The 18,042-nt window shown below is 37.8% G+C and overlaps 1 protein-coding gene across 6 annotated transcripts in view; it reads right to left on the reverse strand.

The window, feature by feature from the left end:
• Positions 1 to 18,042, reverse strand: part of TENM2 (teneurin transmembrane protein 2) — a gene marked incomplete at both ends in the record, with an annotated part of 471,616 nt that overhangs the window by 78,387 nt on the left and 375,187 nt on the right. For all 6 annotated transcript variants that reach the window (XM_079542339.1, XM_079542338.1, XM_079542337.1 and 3 more), the window contains 2 exons: positions 481 to 675; positions 16,105 to 16,206. In XM_079542339.1, the coding sequence (XP_079398465.1) occupies positions 481 to 675; positions 16,105 to 16,206 (297 nt within the window). The remainder of the gene's footprint in view (positions 1 to 480; positions 676 to 16,104; positions 16,207 to 18,042) is intronic.

Genomic DNA, 18,042 nt, shown 5'->3' on the forward strand with positions numbered 1-18,042 from the left:
TTAATAGGAGTAATTTGTGTTGCGTGATGTCTGTATGCAACATGGACACCCAAGTCTTTCCAATCTGTCACATCAACTTCTGTTTTAAAAGCGATTTATCTCTTTGCTTTGTGTGGAGCTGCAGTTACACAATTTTCCCTACTACTACTCATTTTTACTCTGCATTTCAAATCTAAATTGTTCAATAAATATAATCCATAAGAAAAGATTTATCTTCTGTCTTCAGAAAAGGAATTATTCAGGTTTACTTGTGGCAGACATTCTTAGCACCACATAACAGTGTATATAAAAATCAGAACTTTAATTTAAGCTTTCATGGATCCGTACAATCGTGATGGACTACGTTCTTACCTCTCTTTCGCAATATCTGCTACAGCAGTTTTACATTTAGAATGTTATTGTCCTTTCCTTTCTTTTCTAAGAGCTCCAAAACCAGAAAAAAAATCTCATAATGCAGAAAGAAAATGTGCCCAGCATTACCTTCTTCACAGTTTTCTCCTTTATAGCCAACAGAACAGACACAGTTCCCTTCGATGCAGGAACCATGACCTCCACACGAGGGATCAATACACTGGCTGATGGGTACATCACATTCTGGACCTTTCCAGCCACTGTAGCATAAGCAGGTTCCTTTAGAGTACTGACCATTGCCACTGCACAGCACTGGGCAGGCAGCTGGAAAATTGAACAGAAGAAAAAACAGCACATGAGGTCAGAAAAGTATTCCTGTAAAAGTGCATTAAAAATCCACTACTAAATACTTATACACAAGTATCTTAATTAGCTGGAAAAATTAAGCCAATTTGTACTATTTCAGCTCTTTGCAAAGAAACTATTTGAGTACTTTTTAACAAAGCATGCATATGTTGGGCATTCTGCGAGTACAGCTACTATTCTTTACAATCTACCCATGATGGCTGGGATAACTAATGAGGCAATGTGAAGAGACCTGATTCTGACATTATTCCGCCTGGTTCCATTAGGTAACATCCAGTTTTCACAGTCAGCAGAACACAATCCCCCAAACATGTCAGTATAGAGCATCTTTCTTCTTTCACAACATTTTTTAATTTAGTGTTCCAAAATTTCTATGACCCTATGACTTCTTTTTCCGTCATAAGGATCTTGAACACAGAAGTAACACAAGCTCTCATTTTTATCTACAACAAACTCATGCGCCACCAATATAACTGCCTAATCTTTATCCGTATCCCAGAGTGAACGTTTCTTCCCCGGGTGTATTGGCAAGAAATAACCATTAACTCCTACCCCTTCCTGTTGTATTAAAGGAATAAGAATTTCTGAGCAAATATTAAGGACTCATTATGCAAATGAACTGCAACCTAGAAATAATAAAGGTGGTTTTGGATACCAAATGTTGGACATATGCAGAACAATGGAAAGAAGTAAATAGTTTATTAAAACACATAAAAGTTACACTAAGGCATTTTTACACATCTATATGCCTATGACTGTCATACAAACACGGCAGACTGTGAACTTACATGCCTGCCAAACACAACATATGGTCCCCAGCCAGAGAAATGGAAAAAATAACAAAGAAGTAAAAGAAAATAGAACTAATGAAGTGTATCTTTGATAAGAGGTGCACTTTTACCCTCTTCTTTGATAAAGTCTATAAAGTATATCCCCATCTTTTCAACTTTCAAAGCAATCAGAAACTAATGGCTACTTCTACAGTACCAAAAATATACTCCAAAGCTACTATTAATCATTAAAAGGTCTTTCTGTCCCTCTTGCTTCTATTATCCCGTTAACCTGAATGATCAAGAAGAACCAAGTAATTGATTTACTACAAAGAAACATGTAATTGTCCTGTTATATGACTTCTCCACTGTTCAGCAACCCTTATTAATCTCAGCTGTCCACTGATCTGCTGCAAATACACATTTGAGAAGGGATTATTTTCAAGAATTTTCTTCTTTGAAACAGAAAAAAAAAATAATTAGACAAACATAGTCACATTTTTAACCTTGGATTTCAGCTAAAATTTGGAGTGCTGCAAATCATTTCATTTAGGACTATAAGTGACATATATATATATACATATATATACAAGTGACATATGTCACTTCTATAGCACTTTTTAATCTATTTTTTTTCCTACAAGAAAATAACAATAAAATCAATAAGTTGAGGTTGGATGTTTTTTTTTTTTTTTTTGCTTTCCCTTCAGTCTTAGTGCCATATGATTAATCCTTTGGTAGAAATAGCAACACCGTTACTCTGAGTCTTTTCAATTTTGTTTAATTTTTTTCTCCTTCACTCCAAAGTTGAGTACAAATAAAATACAATTTTTCAGTTTTCAGATTTCAAAGGTGATATTTGCTTCTAAGTGCTTTACTGTGTTTTATGAAACTTTATGCTACGCTTTCTACTTCTGCTTTTTGCAGTTGGTTTCAGAATTATGCCTACTGAACAATCTGGATTAAAATGCAACGCAGACAAGCATCCATCATGTCCACACTGCACTCTGAGTCATTCTGTTTTAAAGTTTTTTTGCATGTCACTATGAAACATCCCTCCACAATATACATTCAACCATTAGCACTTTGGATACCATTCCACTTACTGTTAATTCTGTCCTCAAGCATTACATCAGGGATTCTATCTCAGCTCCTCAGCATGCACTTACTGCTCTTCACAGCCTAGAAATGCTAACTGCTCCTATGGTAGGCCATGTAGGTGAGCCATTCAGAATGGGATCACAGTAGGACCACTTCCACCGCTGTGGATCAGAAGGTGAATGATCAGAAGGCAGCTCGTCCCAAAGACCTGGAGCAATCATACCGAGTGCCAAGTCTGAGATGCCACCTTCCACACCCTGACACACTGTAGAGTCTCATCCTAACATAAAATCTCTCTGAGAAAGTCACACCGTTGAGCTACTGTATATGGTGGTTAAACTTGCAGCCCTACTGTTCGAGTTCATTACCGAATGAAGTGCTACTGCTAGATGCATGTTCTCTATATGCTTCCAAGCCATTGAAGAGACTCGATGTTATTCACGGCTGCTCAGTGTAGCTGCTCCAACTACTCTGTGACATGACTGCACGTCTTGCTTTTGTCTGTCAGTCTCAACAACAGAAAAGATGTCTGTTCTGCAACCCTCTCCTCTGGAGTCAAAATTAAAATAAAGAAAATAAGCCTATTTGAGCAAATTGCCTACAAGAGGGACTTGAGGAATTGCCTACAAGAGGGACAAGAAATAAAAGCCATCATTAGAAATCAAACAAAGAAAACAAAAAAAACCCAACCACCATGCAATTTAGATGGGACCCATCTAGACCTAGCTACAGTAATGTGTCAGACATCTGCTGTAAGATTGCTTCTTTCCCTGTCTTGCACCTAAATCTAAGTAATCATTTGGCGATTATGGTCCAGTTAGACAAACATATATCTGTTTTTTGGAATATGCCTATGGGAGGGTCATTTTCATCTCCCACTTTTGATCCAGATTTGCAGGGTTCAACTTCTGGGAGACCAGAGATTGTATGGCTGGCATAGCAGAAGAAGGATTACCAGATGGTGCTGGGCTGCAGAATAAAGAGATCCAACAGTAGTTTTTTTTTCTTCTTTTTTCAGTGTTCCCTTGCCCTGTTCTGGAGCTTTAGGAATCTAAGTGAAGCTGAAAGCCATGTTGTAGCTTTTTGTTTCTCTCTTTGTGCTTCAATCAGGTCAGAGGGTTCACAAGACTATTTAGTCCTTGGCAAAGCTTCTCTATTACTTCAAATGCAATCTGTCTTCAGTGATCTGCAGTTGAGGGATGCACTGCCAAGATGTTAGTGACATAAGAACTAACTTTGCACAAATGAAAGAATCTGTCATTTAATCTTAGGAATTAAAATAACAGAGTTAAGATTTAAGAAAAATGTAAGCAAGAATGCAAGCAAGAGTGGGTAGTGAGAAGCTGTTTTGTCACTGCTGTAGTAAACAGCTCTTCATTAATGCTTCTACTCTGGGTTTATTAGTCGACTTCAGTGAGGAACAGAGAGAGAATCAAGCTGCTTCTGTAGAAAACAATAGCAGGCTGTCAAAGAAGAGTTCTGCTAGGCTTAATTGCTAGGTCATATTGCTGAAGAGTGAAATCCAGAGCACTCAATCATAATTTTCCATCAAGCTTGCCTCAATAAATGTCCAAACAACTCAGGAGTCATCTGCAGTTCTGGTTTTCTAGGAGTGCTTATTTCCCCCATGTGCAGCAGACATCTCCTATTCCAGCACAGTCCTGGTTTCTCATCTAGCATGCTGGAAGAATGTGAAGGAATAAAAGGTTATAGAACAATTAAGTTCTATCTCATTTCTGCAGGCAGATTACACTGCATAAAGACAACCATCACCATCAAAAAGGGGACAGAACTGTTAGGAAGTACTGAAAAACTCCAGTCAGATAAGCACAGAGGTGAATCCTCTGAGTCAAGCTGAAACAAGGACAACAGTTACAGCCATGAATGAGGTTTTGGTGACGTGATTCTGCCTTTTACCAATACTCGAACAAAACAGCCTGGGTTCTTAACATTGCTGTCAGCTGATTTAATTACAGATAATGGATCGTATAGGCCTTTGAGTTCTGTGGGATGCACAAATTTAAGAGCATGAATTGGGCAGTGAAGACCAGCCAAAACCTGTCTGAAAGTTCTCCCTCTCGAAGTTTTCACTGAAAATTTTGGAGTAATGATAATATTCCCTGGTGGATGAGAAAAAATGATAACAGTCCACTACACATGGACTAGAAAGGGAGATTGTTAGGGATAATGCCCAAGTTGCAGGGCACCAAAAGCCATCATTTTGTCCATGGATATTTATTAAGTATCCCAGCTGCAGTCCATGTTCACACTCCTTTCACCCACCCCTATGGTATTCACACATACGGACTCACCAGAGTTTTCTTCAAGAGCATGACAAGAAATCAGTAAAGGATATTTGAGGAGCCAAACGCTTGGAGGTAGTTGCAGAACTTGGTTTAGTTTAAATGCTGCTTGGTGAGAGGCCTTCCCCTGATACCTGAAGCTCAAAACTGGCTGTGAAGGGGCCTGGCTCGATTCCTCCTTCTGTAGAGCAAATACTATCCTAGTGCAGAGAATTCTGTATCATTAGGACCTCAGATGTCAGTTCCGTGGCAGCTTTCTTCCAGTTCTTCTCATAATACAGGCAAATTCATATACTTGCCTTGAAAGTTATGTGACTTTCTGGGCACACAATTATGCAGACCTGAAAGATGTTACAAGTTGTACCTGAACTGCTTCCCTGCCCTGGACTAGGTCATAAGCAAAGTCTTTATAATGATCACATTTTGCAAGCAGAGCAGCTCTGTAAAGCTGCAAACATGGCATAAGAAAGTTAGCTTCCTTTGTGCTATCTTCCGGCTTAGTCAGAGCCCAGACAAGTTTTCAGCCACCACGCCATATCAAATCAAAGTTCTTTGACATCTGCTCCACAGAAATCTGTGGCGAGAAGCTCACGGCAGGTTGGTGAGGGGTGTCACTGGTCTGGGTGGACAAATGATTGTGTCTGTGCCAGTGAGGTGCTGTTCAACTAAGGATTAGAAAGGTTGTACCCATAATGCTAGTAATCCCTGATTTTAAATATAAACCAGACTCTTCCTACTGCAAGTTGATTCACACAAAAGATGAGGTTGACCATATATTTACAGTGTAAGGAGTAAGGAGAACTGGGCCTGATTGTTGAAGTGTCAGTTCAAGGCTACACTAACAGAGCACTTACACAGAGTCTAAAGTCCTCTTATATTAAGTAAGTTGTTCTTTGTTTGATTGACCACTAGGAACTGTAGTGAAATCCAACGTAGAATGCACTTCTAACCAAGGACCTCAGAGTGGACATTCCGGGTGCAATCCCTCTAGAAGATAACTCAGTCAGATTTTCTAATAGCTCACACTAGGACTTCCTTTTAGCAGAGAATAAGCCGTTGCAATATTATTCATGATTTTGCAAATATGTTAGAAAAACAGATCACTGTTTATCAGAAATCAATCTGAAACCAACAAATGCAGTTCAAATCAGATCCAAGCTTTAGCAGAAATACAGGTAAGATAAAATCTGATGTCATCCACAACTGCCTGTTTCAAGTACCTAAAAAATATCTGCAAAGTCACATTTTACAGACATGCTTCTTTTTTTGGCCTTCAACTTAGTAACCCACATGGAGCACTTCATCTAAAAACTCTAAAAACACTAACTTCTGTTCCAAGGACAAACATGAAGAACGTGTAAGCAGGTGAAGATGTATTTTACTGATGCTAGAGCTGAGTCCTATGACTATATATTAAAGTCTGAACTAATTGTAGATCCTCTCCAAAAACCACAAACAAGTTGTTTTCTTTTGCCTACGGTCAACCTCCTGAAGTTAGACCTACTTAGATATCAACAAACTTATTTCTGAATAGTTTAAAATCCACTGAACCATGAAAAACGAAGGAACGACAAACACCTGAATTTTATAAAGTCCACCCAGTTGCATAAGCTGTTAATTTTGGACAACCTGACTGAAAATGTTGGCTCTACAATTTACATTGTTTTAAACAAAACAGTTCTGAAACATTACAATCATCACGTACATCTCGTTACATAAAATGTCAGCCCACAATATTTCTAAAAAGTAGGAGACATCAGATCTGTATTTTCAGTTGTAGTTTAAAAATACACATTTTGTCTGCCAACTTCATCTTTCCTATTCTACCTTTAAACCTATTTTAATCAGGTAGGTGCACATTTCTTGTCTGCAGGCCTACTGCTTTCTTCTGGAGTTCATTTACTGATAAGAGAATCTGAAATAACTTCTAAAACCGCCCTGTGGTTTATGATATTTCATTTTTACTCATTTATGCTATTTCCAAGCCACTTTCCTGGTATGAAGCTTTACGAAGCTCCCACACCCATCAAGCTTTACCCAAAGAAAATAATTTGGGAATGGGAGCTGGAATGAATCCTGCCCATCTGTTCTGTATGCCTCACAAGCACTCAGAAAGAATGGCATGGACTGGCCTACCTGCTTTTCTGAGATTGCTAACTTCAGTCAGGCTGAAAAAGAACAGTAACAATTAGCAAGACCTAGAGTATCTTGCAGCTTGCTCTAGGACAGGTGTCCAATCCACAGCACTGGACAGCTGGTAATGAGGTCCCAAAATATTGTGAACTTGTAACACAATTATGTGATTTTCAGCAGTATTTTTCACGAGTTCATTGCTCACAGCTTGAGCACAGACTGTATAGGCTACAACAGAACACTGCTGAGGGGAGAGCAGTGCTGACCACATCTCTTACCCACTGCGCTGTGTGGAGTTGGATTGAAACCTGTATGTGTTGCACATTCTGTGTGCTTGTGCTGCTGGCAAATAAAACACCACAATTACTAGTAATAATATTTCATCTTACCTACATGGGCGAGTGCCTGTGAAGACACACATTTTTTGTTATGAAGCAGATATGTAAGATTTCCTGTTTAATTAAAACTGGGGCTGGTGTTATTTTGTAAAATAATTTTAAAAGTCAGCATATTCACTGCAGAGGAAATATTCAGAATATTCTCGCAGTGCTGACAAATCCTGTAGTTCTCAATGTCTCAAAAAGTTCACTAACTTGTGAACTTCTGATACTGATAACTTGTGGTATATTTTTAATTAGTTTTGCAATATGCATTTGATTAATATTTCACAAAAAACGTTATGTTTGTGTTGTCCTTCTTTCTTCATGCTTTGATGAAAAATATTACTTATATATTTACTATCATGTGTATTTTATATGAGGCCCAAGACAATTTTTCACTCAAGGCCATCCAGGCAAGCCAGAAGGGTGCATGCCCATGTCTGAGGACTTTCTGCTCTGCCAAGGAGAAGCTTGGAAGTCAGTTTGTAGAAATTCATCCAAGAGCAGAACGAACCCAAAACTGTCACTGACAGTATTCAAGCTTCCTTAGTTGCTTCTCAAAACTGTCTACTTTGACCACAGAAAGCACAGTTTAGACTGTTTAACAGTATCATTCTCTGTTCTACACACCACGGCAGAACCAGGAGGAAGCGCACAGTGCTTCCCAGCAGTCATGCTCTGCAGTCCCTACCTCAGTTGCCCAGATCTGAGCCCTACAATGCTCCTTCTCTAGCTCTGTCAAACTGCACATTAGTAAGCAAGAATGAGATTCACAAAAGAATTTCCAGAAGGACAAAAAACCCATCAGGTGTGTCAAATCTCTGACATTCAGAAACCATTTGGGGAAAGCAGCACACGCTGACTTAAGCACTAAAGTATGGATGCTTTAATTAATCCGGGGTGAATTTAATTGCTTTAGTTAAGTGGAAATCGGGTTAAAAATGATGCAGAGCATGCTGGGGTGTGTTAAAAACATGACATATGAGTTGGATGAATCGATAAATTAAAAGCGCACAGATGTTTTAATTAAACCCAGGAAAGTTAACGAAGATCACTAGAGACTTTTAAGCCTATGATTAATTCAATTCATTTAAAATACCTGTAGAGATATGGGGAAGCCTCCATTTTGAGAGTTAAAGAAGTTCTCAATCGATAAGTACTTAAAAGCTGTTCCACAAGAAAAAAATGGCAGGATTTTTATAGAAGTGATTGAACAGCAATAATTGTATAATGAATATTTACATTCTTCTGAACACTCAGCAAACTTTTGCCTTGACCAAAATTTATCAAAAATGTCATAGCTTCTCTCATCGCCTGCAGCATGCAACCCTCCATGTCGAAAAGACAACACATGGTGTATCTTCCTGTGTCACTCTGCAAAGGATCCATTTCCATTAAATATTTGCTTTGTTTGCAATTATTACAAAAATCCATGCAATAAATATGAGTGTTTCTTGCTACACTACCTAGCAAAACATGGATAATATGAACTTTTAAGTGCTGAGTATAAATTTTCAGAATCACAGCATATTTTGATGTTATCCCTTTGGGATTGCCCGCTTGGTCCTTGCTTTAGGAATAGAGCCTGATAACAATGCACAGCAGCAGTAAAAACTAAGCAACTGCCAGATATACCTGAACAAATTTCACAGTGGACTGAAAGGTCTGCAGCTCCATTACCACTAAGATGAAGATGGGCTTGAAGATTAACTAGCCATCAACAAAGATCTAAATCTCAGTTCTCTAAAGATATAGACTTCTAAATGGTTGGAGAAGATTGCTGTGTGTTCTCACTGCTGAAGCCAGAGCTAAACATAAAAAAAAAAATCAAGTGGTACAAAGCAAACTACAAATTGGACAGAGAGAGCAAAGAAGACATTTCAGTTCACATGAACACTTGAAAAATCCTCAAGATGTGTCAGGCTTCAAACTGTCTTGTGGACTTTCTCTTGTCATTACTTTCTGAATTTGACACTTTGTCAACCTGTCTGTTCTGCCTCCACTATTACTGAAGCCCTGCAACTATCACTATCTATGCTAAAGAAAAGATTGTAGCTCTCCATGCAGCACACTAAGATCATTCGCAAAATGGCAGAGATTAATTTTCAGCTATTCCATTCAGGAATCCCCTCGTAAATAGGGAACCTCCCTGTAAAGACAGCCCCATTAACACGGGTCTTTATATGCATATATGTATTCAATGAAATGGGAGCTGCCATTTCTGATCAGTTTGCTATATATTCTGTTCAAAAAAAAAAAAAAAAAAAAAAAAAGGACAAAAAAACCAAAAAACCAACAAAAAAAACCAACCCAAAACATAACCCTGCTACCTTTTTTTTTTTTCTTTTTTTTTTTTTACCCCCTTTGGAACAAGTAACACTACCCTACAAATGAGCAGTTGACCCAATTATAAAAACAGAGAGAGATAAAAACTACTTTGTACCAACAGATGGCATTAGGTGTTGAGCTAGGCTACTGCCATAGGCAAGCATGTGGCTCTTCATTTGCATGTGTGATAACTTTGACCCTTGGAAAACAGAGGAGGAAGGAAAACAAGCTCAGATGTTTCAGTGGCTGTCTTAGTGGAAAGAACCAGAGAGGAATCAAGGAGATGAAGCTCCTAGCTTTCAAAAGGCAGCAGCAAGGAGAACCAACACATTGAGAATTATGCTTCCAAGCACATGCTGTGATTCGTAACAGAGAAGCACAAACGACATGAATAAGTCATTTTAGACGTTTTAGACGTTTTAGAAAAAGAAATGTAAAGTGAAACACTGAAGCAATTTTTCTTAGATTTTATGGAATTTGAAATGACAGAACTGGTTTTATCCATACTTCTGTGGTAATAGTTTTGCCATGACTGAATAAATGTAGGACTGCACCTAAATAGTAGGTAAATAAATAAGAGTTAAATAGTGCATTTAAAATGCAGATTGCTCTGCTGTCATTCTAGTTACTACTGTTTGTATTATAAAATTCATCAGAAAAGATTTTAATCGTAACATGATTGATTACATAGTTCTACGTGGACTGCAGATAAACATTTGAGATTTTGCTACATTAGAATTAGAAATATGTTTGGTTTTTAGAGAGAGTGAATAGGGATGTCAGCTACCCAAACTTCATTCGTCCCACTCGGGTAGGGACTAAATATAGGAAGAAATCTATATTACAGGTTCAAATCTAGATACAATATAGATATGAAGACACCTAAAAGTCAAGTGTGCTGAAATCTGAAGCTGTGCCTCAGGGCCATATCTGTTATTCAGAGACAGAAAGTGCATAAGGTCTCTTAACAGCTGTATTTTCATAATGTGATTTGCAAGTACTTGATCATAGCTGCTTCAATGACATTTACCATTCGCAAGGACTCCAAGTTGATGCCAACATGAATGCAAAGACAAACTCTTAAAACTTAATGAAATAAATTAAAGAAAAAAAATCAGTACGCATCCATAGAGACAAAGTCATCTAAAAACAAAAAGTAGATTGCAAAGCAATTAAATAAGCTAACCAAATAAACACAAAAACAAATTTGCAAAGCATACTTCATCATGAGCACAATTCAACTCAGCAGAGCACAGTTAGACAGATTCTTAGTCTCCAGTGGAAGTACTGTAAGACTTCTGGAAGAAGGATTTTTGGCTTGCTAGAAACTATAATGCACAATGATATGCATTCTGCATGTATTCACATGCTTGTGCAACTCCTTGCTGTGCTGGGAATCTTTTGAACATGCCTGTTTGCTGGAATTGCACCGAAACAGAAAACATTTGTGCAAATAGATGTGCTGCTGCTGTGCACATATAAGAAGCAATGAAAAGTAAAATGAAGTAACTGACAGTAGAGTGGCTTTTGAAAGCAGCTGTAAGAAATGGAAGCTACAAACCTAGTTTTTAATAAACAGGAAAATATTACCACACTGCTGCTGCAGGAAAATTCAGAAAGATTTTACTGTGTTTCCATATAATTTCAATTGTGGACACAAGCAATACAGACTTCCTTATCATACTGAACCAACGTACTTGGTTCCAGATTTCAGACCTTGGTTACAGTATTGCTTGGTGCATTGTCTTTGGTCTCTGACCAATCCTACAAAGCAGCACTAGTCCTCATTGGAATCAGCCATAGTTTCTTCCAAGCATACTTTTTTATCTATAATATTTTGTTCAGCAGTGGTGTTTGCAACCTCTCTGCTTCCAAACAACAGGAGTATCCTGACTCGGAATTACTTGAGACCACCTCTTCTGTAGATAAAATCTTAGCAATCCTGAATTCAAGGCTAGATTCAGCAGAAAAGCTTTAAGAACAATGAAGACTTAATATTTTGCATTCTGAAAACTGTGTTCTTTTAAAAATTGCTATGCATTAGCAGCGTGTGCTGGACAGCATTCATTCATGTTGACCACGTGTTCTACAGCAATGAATTGAGTATGGAATTATTCAGAAATGCACACTCTGAAATTCATTATTTTCCCACAGTGATCACTCCCAGAACCTCTTATGCCATTGGACATTCATTCTGGATCAAGAATAGTTTTGAGTATTCAATATTCAAAAAACTCCTTTATGCACTTGAAGATTTCATTGCCCAAACAACATGGCTCCGAATAACCTCAGAGCAAGAAGAGTCCCCAGTAACTAAAATTTGAAATTGCAACAGTATTTCAAGACCAGCTATGAAGAAGCAAACATTGCTTTTTCTAGCAATTACACCTTACTTACCTAATAATTGAGGACTTTGAATATTTTTATACATAAGTTAACAGTACACACATTACAAAGAAAACAGCAGTGGTAGGAATTCGTATCATGGTTTGGGCAATCATCAGAAACAGCAAACTCATTACACTGAACTTTAAAAAAGATAGACTGCACTTTACAGCTTAGCAACTATTTCAAACAAAATAGATGTCGCAAAAGAAATAAAAGAAAATTTAAAAACCTACCCTTCTTTTTATACTTATTAAAGTGGCGCCGTCCTTTGCCAGTAAGCCAAAAACAAACAGAATGAAAATAAAATAATGAAAAACCCACACAAGGAGAACAGGAAAAAAAACTGAGTATAACATAAATCTAAGTCATTAGAGTTCTTAAAATCAGATTAAAGAGTCAACCGATCAAACATGGTTTTAAAAATCCAAAAGCCTTCACTCTATTTAGATTAAAATATTAAACACGTTTTTTATTGCATTGCATAACCCACTAACAGTGTCAACTAAATGGCAACTTCATGGCAGCTGACAAGCCACTCGACTAATTTTTGTTCCTGTTTACAAATCACACACCATCTCTTAACATACTGTGCTCATTGTATTAATGCAGCAACCCCATGCGATGGCACTTGTTTCACTTTTTCAGTTTAGATAAATATGCTTACGATATAAATGCTAGAATTTTTAAGTACACAATCAAAAGTGTCTCTGAGCACATTCCCAAAACTGTACGTGACAGTGTCTTTCGATGCATTTTGGTTAAAGGCGTGGAAGAGTTGTATGACCTCCAGAATACTGCGAGATGAAATGAAGTTACAGTCACTTCACCTCTGTGACACTGAACTCTAGAAGGGGTGAAAAGCGGGACACAATGAAGGACACCGGCTTGCAGATTTACCACAAGACTGGGCAGTTACAAGAGCAAACTATTACCAGACATTAACAGTGGGAACACCAAGTAAGAAGGACATCTTTGATACATGTGGGTGGGTATGTCAATGTCATGGAAATTACAGAAAAATAGAAACAAATATAAAGAAGTGACAACATACCAAACCAACAATAACAGCTGCAAATCTGATTGTTTAATCGATCTTTGGCCGTAGCATCCCTTTTTATCAATGACTTTTCCAATTATTTATGCACAAGAGGATACCTGCAGTGCAGTTTAATTTGCAGCAAATCTTCCACTGGCTTTAACCATGCACAATTTCTAGATTAGGATACATCTCTATCCTCTAAATTATCTTTTGATTATGAGAGTTTCCTTTTCTTTAAATGTCATATTTTAACCATATGAGATTAAAATATATCACCTTTCCTGCATGTTAGATGAAATTCTTAATCAGGCTAAACTCCACATGATTACAAAGGGAATCTTGTCTGAGCAAGGCTGAAGTGAATCTGTTGAGACTGGCTACCTGAGAATAAATTACTTCCACAGATAAGGCTGAGAATTAAAGTCCCAAGTATTTGGCTGGAATGTTTGGCGGAGTGAAATTTATTCTGCTTCAATCAACACATGGAAGGGTATTTCAACCTGCGCACTGGACCAAAAGTTCAACCTTCCTAATCATTTCTGTGGGACTTTGCTGGAGCTATTGGATCTGAAGTCAAATCTGTGCTCTCTCTCATATATTCCCTTCAGTTTAATCTTTTAGGTCTACATGGATCGGGTAAAGGAACAGGGAGAGGAACAGCGCACCATCTGCAAAGCATACAGATGATTCCCCTCAAGATTTACTGTCTTTGTTATCCTCAAGATCACCCTAGCAAACAGCAATTGTAGAACCTTATAGAAACGACCACATTTCACATCTCCCAAACTCGGGTTATGCCTCCTGTGAAGCTCTCAGGCTGCTGTGCTACCGCACGAAGCAAGTAATATCAGCTATTTAAGGGGCCTGGTCACCTTCTCTCCACATTTCCCTGTTTGTGTCTTGCCTCGTCTTACAGTGGAGAACTGAGACATGAAAGAATGTGTTGCCAGGAATATAGCAAAAATAAAAATAAAAATAAATCAGATGGAAAGTAAAATAATTATCTTTCCATACATGTTACTTCCATACTACTTAAATATAAATGTAACATCACAGTAAATACATGGTAAATGTATTTAAACATTTAATATGCTGCAGTAGGTTTAATTTCTATCTCCTTTTAATGCGCTTACTATTCAATCCTGATTTTGATTTCCATCTTCTGAAAGTGCTCTCACATATAATCAGAATTCAAGCACACTAAAAAGCCTGTGGGCACAGGTACAGGTCTGACACTGGTGAGGCATGCAGCCCTTTACACACTTACTCAGCCTCACGTTTCTGGGTATGTCTTACAGTGTGTAGATGAGCAGCTGCGTGCTTGCATATGCACACGAGAATTCTGACAATAAATCCATTTTGTCACAGTACACAGTATTTTAGGCGTCTTAGTTCTTTAGAAATACCACGATGTCTGATAAAGAAATACTAAGAGAGGTGAAAGAAGCTTCCACAAAACCTGCTTTGGAGGAGAAAGAGACAATGCAATGGACACAGCAGGAACCACAGAGAAAATTCTGAGGGGTTGTAGAAACAGACAGAGTTTGACAAATACTCTATGAAAAGATACTCATCTAATGCAGTCTGAATAGACTGTTTTCTAGCACAAACATAGAATACAGCGTTACACAGAGGTTTGGTACACAAAGCTGGAGCCTCCACAACTTAAAATGCAAATGAATTGATTTAAGGACCATGTATGTGCAGGGAGTGGCAGTGAAGCACACAGTCACTACATGCATACTTTCACAGGTCAAGGCCACAGAAATGCATATAGCTGTCAGCGTGTATTTAGAGCACACATTTTCACACCATTTATTTCGTAATATACACGTCTCCTCTGTATATTTGCCAAGGGTCTTAATCTCTCCAGTAATCCAACCCCATGCACATTTTAAGCACTCAAATGAGTCAGGCTACCACTAAGATATCATTAACTTCCCTACACCCCTGGGGTCTTTTTTTTTTTTTCCCCCCCTCCTAATTGGACACTTTCTAGGAGGCAAATACAGGGACACAAAATAGAAGTTACTCCCTCCAATATGTTTACAACAGCTATTAAAGGAGTATTTCACAGACAGGCACAGGTATGCCAGCTGCCATCCTACTGCAACAGTGGAAGAATTGGGGCCACAATGAACTATCTTCACCACTGCATCATGATCTAAGCACAACCAAGCAGTTTTATAATACTATTCAAGGCATTTCAACAGCTTTTAATGACACACTTTTCACCTTTTAACACTAACAACACTATTGCTGTGGAAAACAATGGTAAATATTTGATACTTACAGTGGGCCTAAAGCTACATAAACTAAGGAAGCAAATTGTGACGTTATGACTGTGCTCAGGAACACTGGGGAATTCAACCAACCCACTGATTTTAGGCAACATACACACCAATAGCTTTATAAACTAGAGGCCATCCTTTATAAATTTTTCCCCTAACACAGCTACTCCAAACTCTCAAGACTCAAGAAAAGGCTTATTTTAAGATTTCACCAAGTTCTTCTAGCTTCCTAAAAAGAAAAGGTGAACATCCTTTGGTCAAGAGCAATTGCATACGCAAGAGAGCAACAACGAACTAGAAGCATGGCTCAGCAAAGCCAGAATACACATTACATTCTATTAATGAAGATAATCGGTCTTTTGTATACATTTGGATTAATTATTATCAGAAAGCATTGATCATTATTTGTCCACTTGTACAGAAAATAGGAAATTTTCTGCTATTTCTGCATACTGGTTTTGAGAAAAAGAAGTTGCAGTTATGCAAGCAGTGGGGCAATACTTCCATCTGATCATACTTAACTAAGAGAACTAAGAAAAAAATGCATATTGATCAACTTGTATCTGGCTTGGATCCATGCTAACTAGTAGGCACTGTAGATCCATATACCTCAAAGACACACTGTGTTTATTTGTAAACATAGGAAAACGATACCTTTAGCACAATCTGCTCCATGAAATCCAGGAAAACAGTGGCAGACACCAGAAACACACTCGCCATTGCCATGACAATTACGTGGACAGTCTTGCACTGAATCTGAAATACAAACATCACAGACACATTAAATGGATCCTATTTCACCTGGAAATTATTTGCTTAGTTTTTTTTTTAAACATTATTTTGTCTTAAATACTTGGGAGAGTACTAAGTGGACAACCAGAGAACACTAATAACGCTAACAGCACGAATTTCAGGGGAAGCAGAAAGTTACCAACATTTATGGCAGCATGAGAAAGTGTAGGAACTAGTAATAGCCTAAAGGTAGCAAGTCTTTGAGCATCACCAGCACTCAAATTCACTGCTAGCACTCAAGTCCTCTGCTCAAACAGGTAGCCAAAACTTCTTTTATGATCATTATAGTCATACTCGAATTCATATTGTATTTCAAACATAATACTTCAGCAGGAAAATTGACAATCTCCCTTTTACAATTTGACTTTGATCTTGCACAGCCACTGTTCCATGTGGAACTGATTATTCCAAGGAGTCTGTCTTCTTTTCTTTCTACAGATACTCAAAGCTTTGTTAAGAAAGCTGACAGAAATGTCTGCTGCACCTGACAAAGAACAGCTCTTTTGCTCCAGCAAACATTACCCTAAAAAAAAGCCCCAAAAAAGTCCAAGTAGCAATGCAAGCACATGACAAAGAGGTCTGTAAAGCCAGAGGGCAAGGTTTAACTCCAGGCTTAAATAACTGAAATGCTGGTGACTTCAATAATCTGTGAAGCATAAGCACACCAGCCTGATGATAAAATTTCAGCTGTACCAGCCTGTATGTTTTCCACAGTTTGTTATTATTTTGGATGACATACACATTTGCTTTGCACAACATAAAGCGGAAATTAAATAACGATTTTGAAATTAATGCTTAAATTATTTTCAATTGAAAGCTGTTGGATTTCATAGGAATATATTGTCAACACTGAATTACTGGAACAAAAATATAAATGGAATGTTGTTACTCTTCCATATAATTCCCCGTTGTTGTGGGTTGCACTGTCCCAAATTAAATGTCAGTCCCAGACACCAAACAAAGAGCAGCTGCAGGACACAGAAAACAAATCTTGGATTTGGAACTATTAGTACCATACAGAGTGCTTTTCTGTCCAGCCAAACTGAAAAGAGGAACAGGAGTCAAGCAAAACTGTAAATCTAATATCACAGTTGCAGGACACTTAGTAAATAATAGTAATAACAATAACAAAATAATAATAATAAAAAGAAGCAAAATTTCAAAAAGACGTCTTTATTTTGGCCTCTTTAAATAAACCTTATAAACAGTGAAAAGGAGAACTGTAATGTGTAATGGTCAAAAACATCAATCTGTCTCATGAAGTTGTTTGTCTATAGATTTATTCATTGTTGTGCTTCACGGCACACAATTCTATGTATTCACAATCATGGCAAACTTACTACTGCCTGAGAGCCAACATCATTTCTGTTATTTTTTCTCCTCTCACATCAGAGAAGCCTTCATCTGTCTCTGATCTTTTGATTATGAAACGTCTGATACTGGGTGTGTGTAGAATAACCTGTGAACTGGATAAAACACCATATTTTTCTCTGTATTTCAGTCCAATCACTATTATTGCACTACCATATGGTCTACCTGTCCATTAGACCTTTGATACTCTTGAAAGCTGTAGTCCAGGCTAGCCAGCCCTTTTAAGGACAGCTGATCATAGCTGAAGAGTTTCTAAGAAGCCACAGTAGCAGCATACCAAGATATAAGTACAATTGTTTTCGAAGAAGCAGAAAATGCCTTCTATGGCAGATAAATACATAAAACATTATGCACAGCACCTAGTAACCCTTTCAAAACCACACATGAACTACAGAATCCAAAATGTTTTCTCATCCCAACTGAAGTTCA

The sequence above is a fragment of the Tetrao urogallus genome, assembly GCF_951394365.1.
Source record: "Tetrao urogallus genome assembly, chromosome: 14".
NCBI lineage: Eukaryota > Metazoa > Chordata > Aves > Galliformes > Phasianidae > Tetrao > Tetrao urogallus.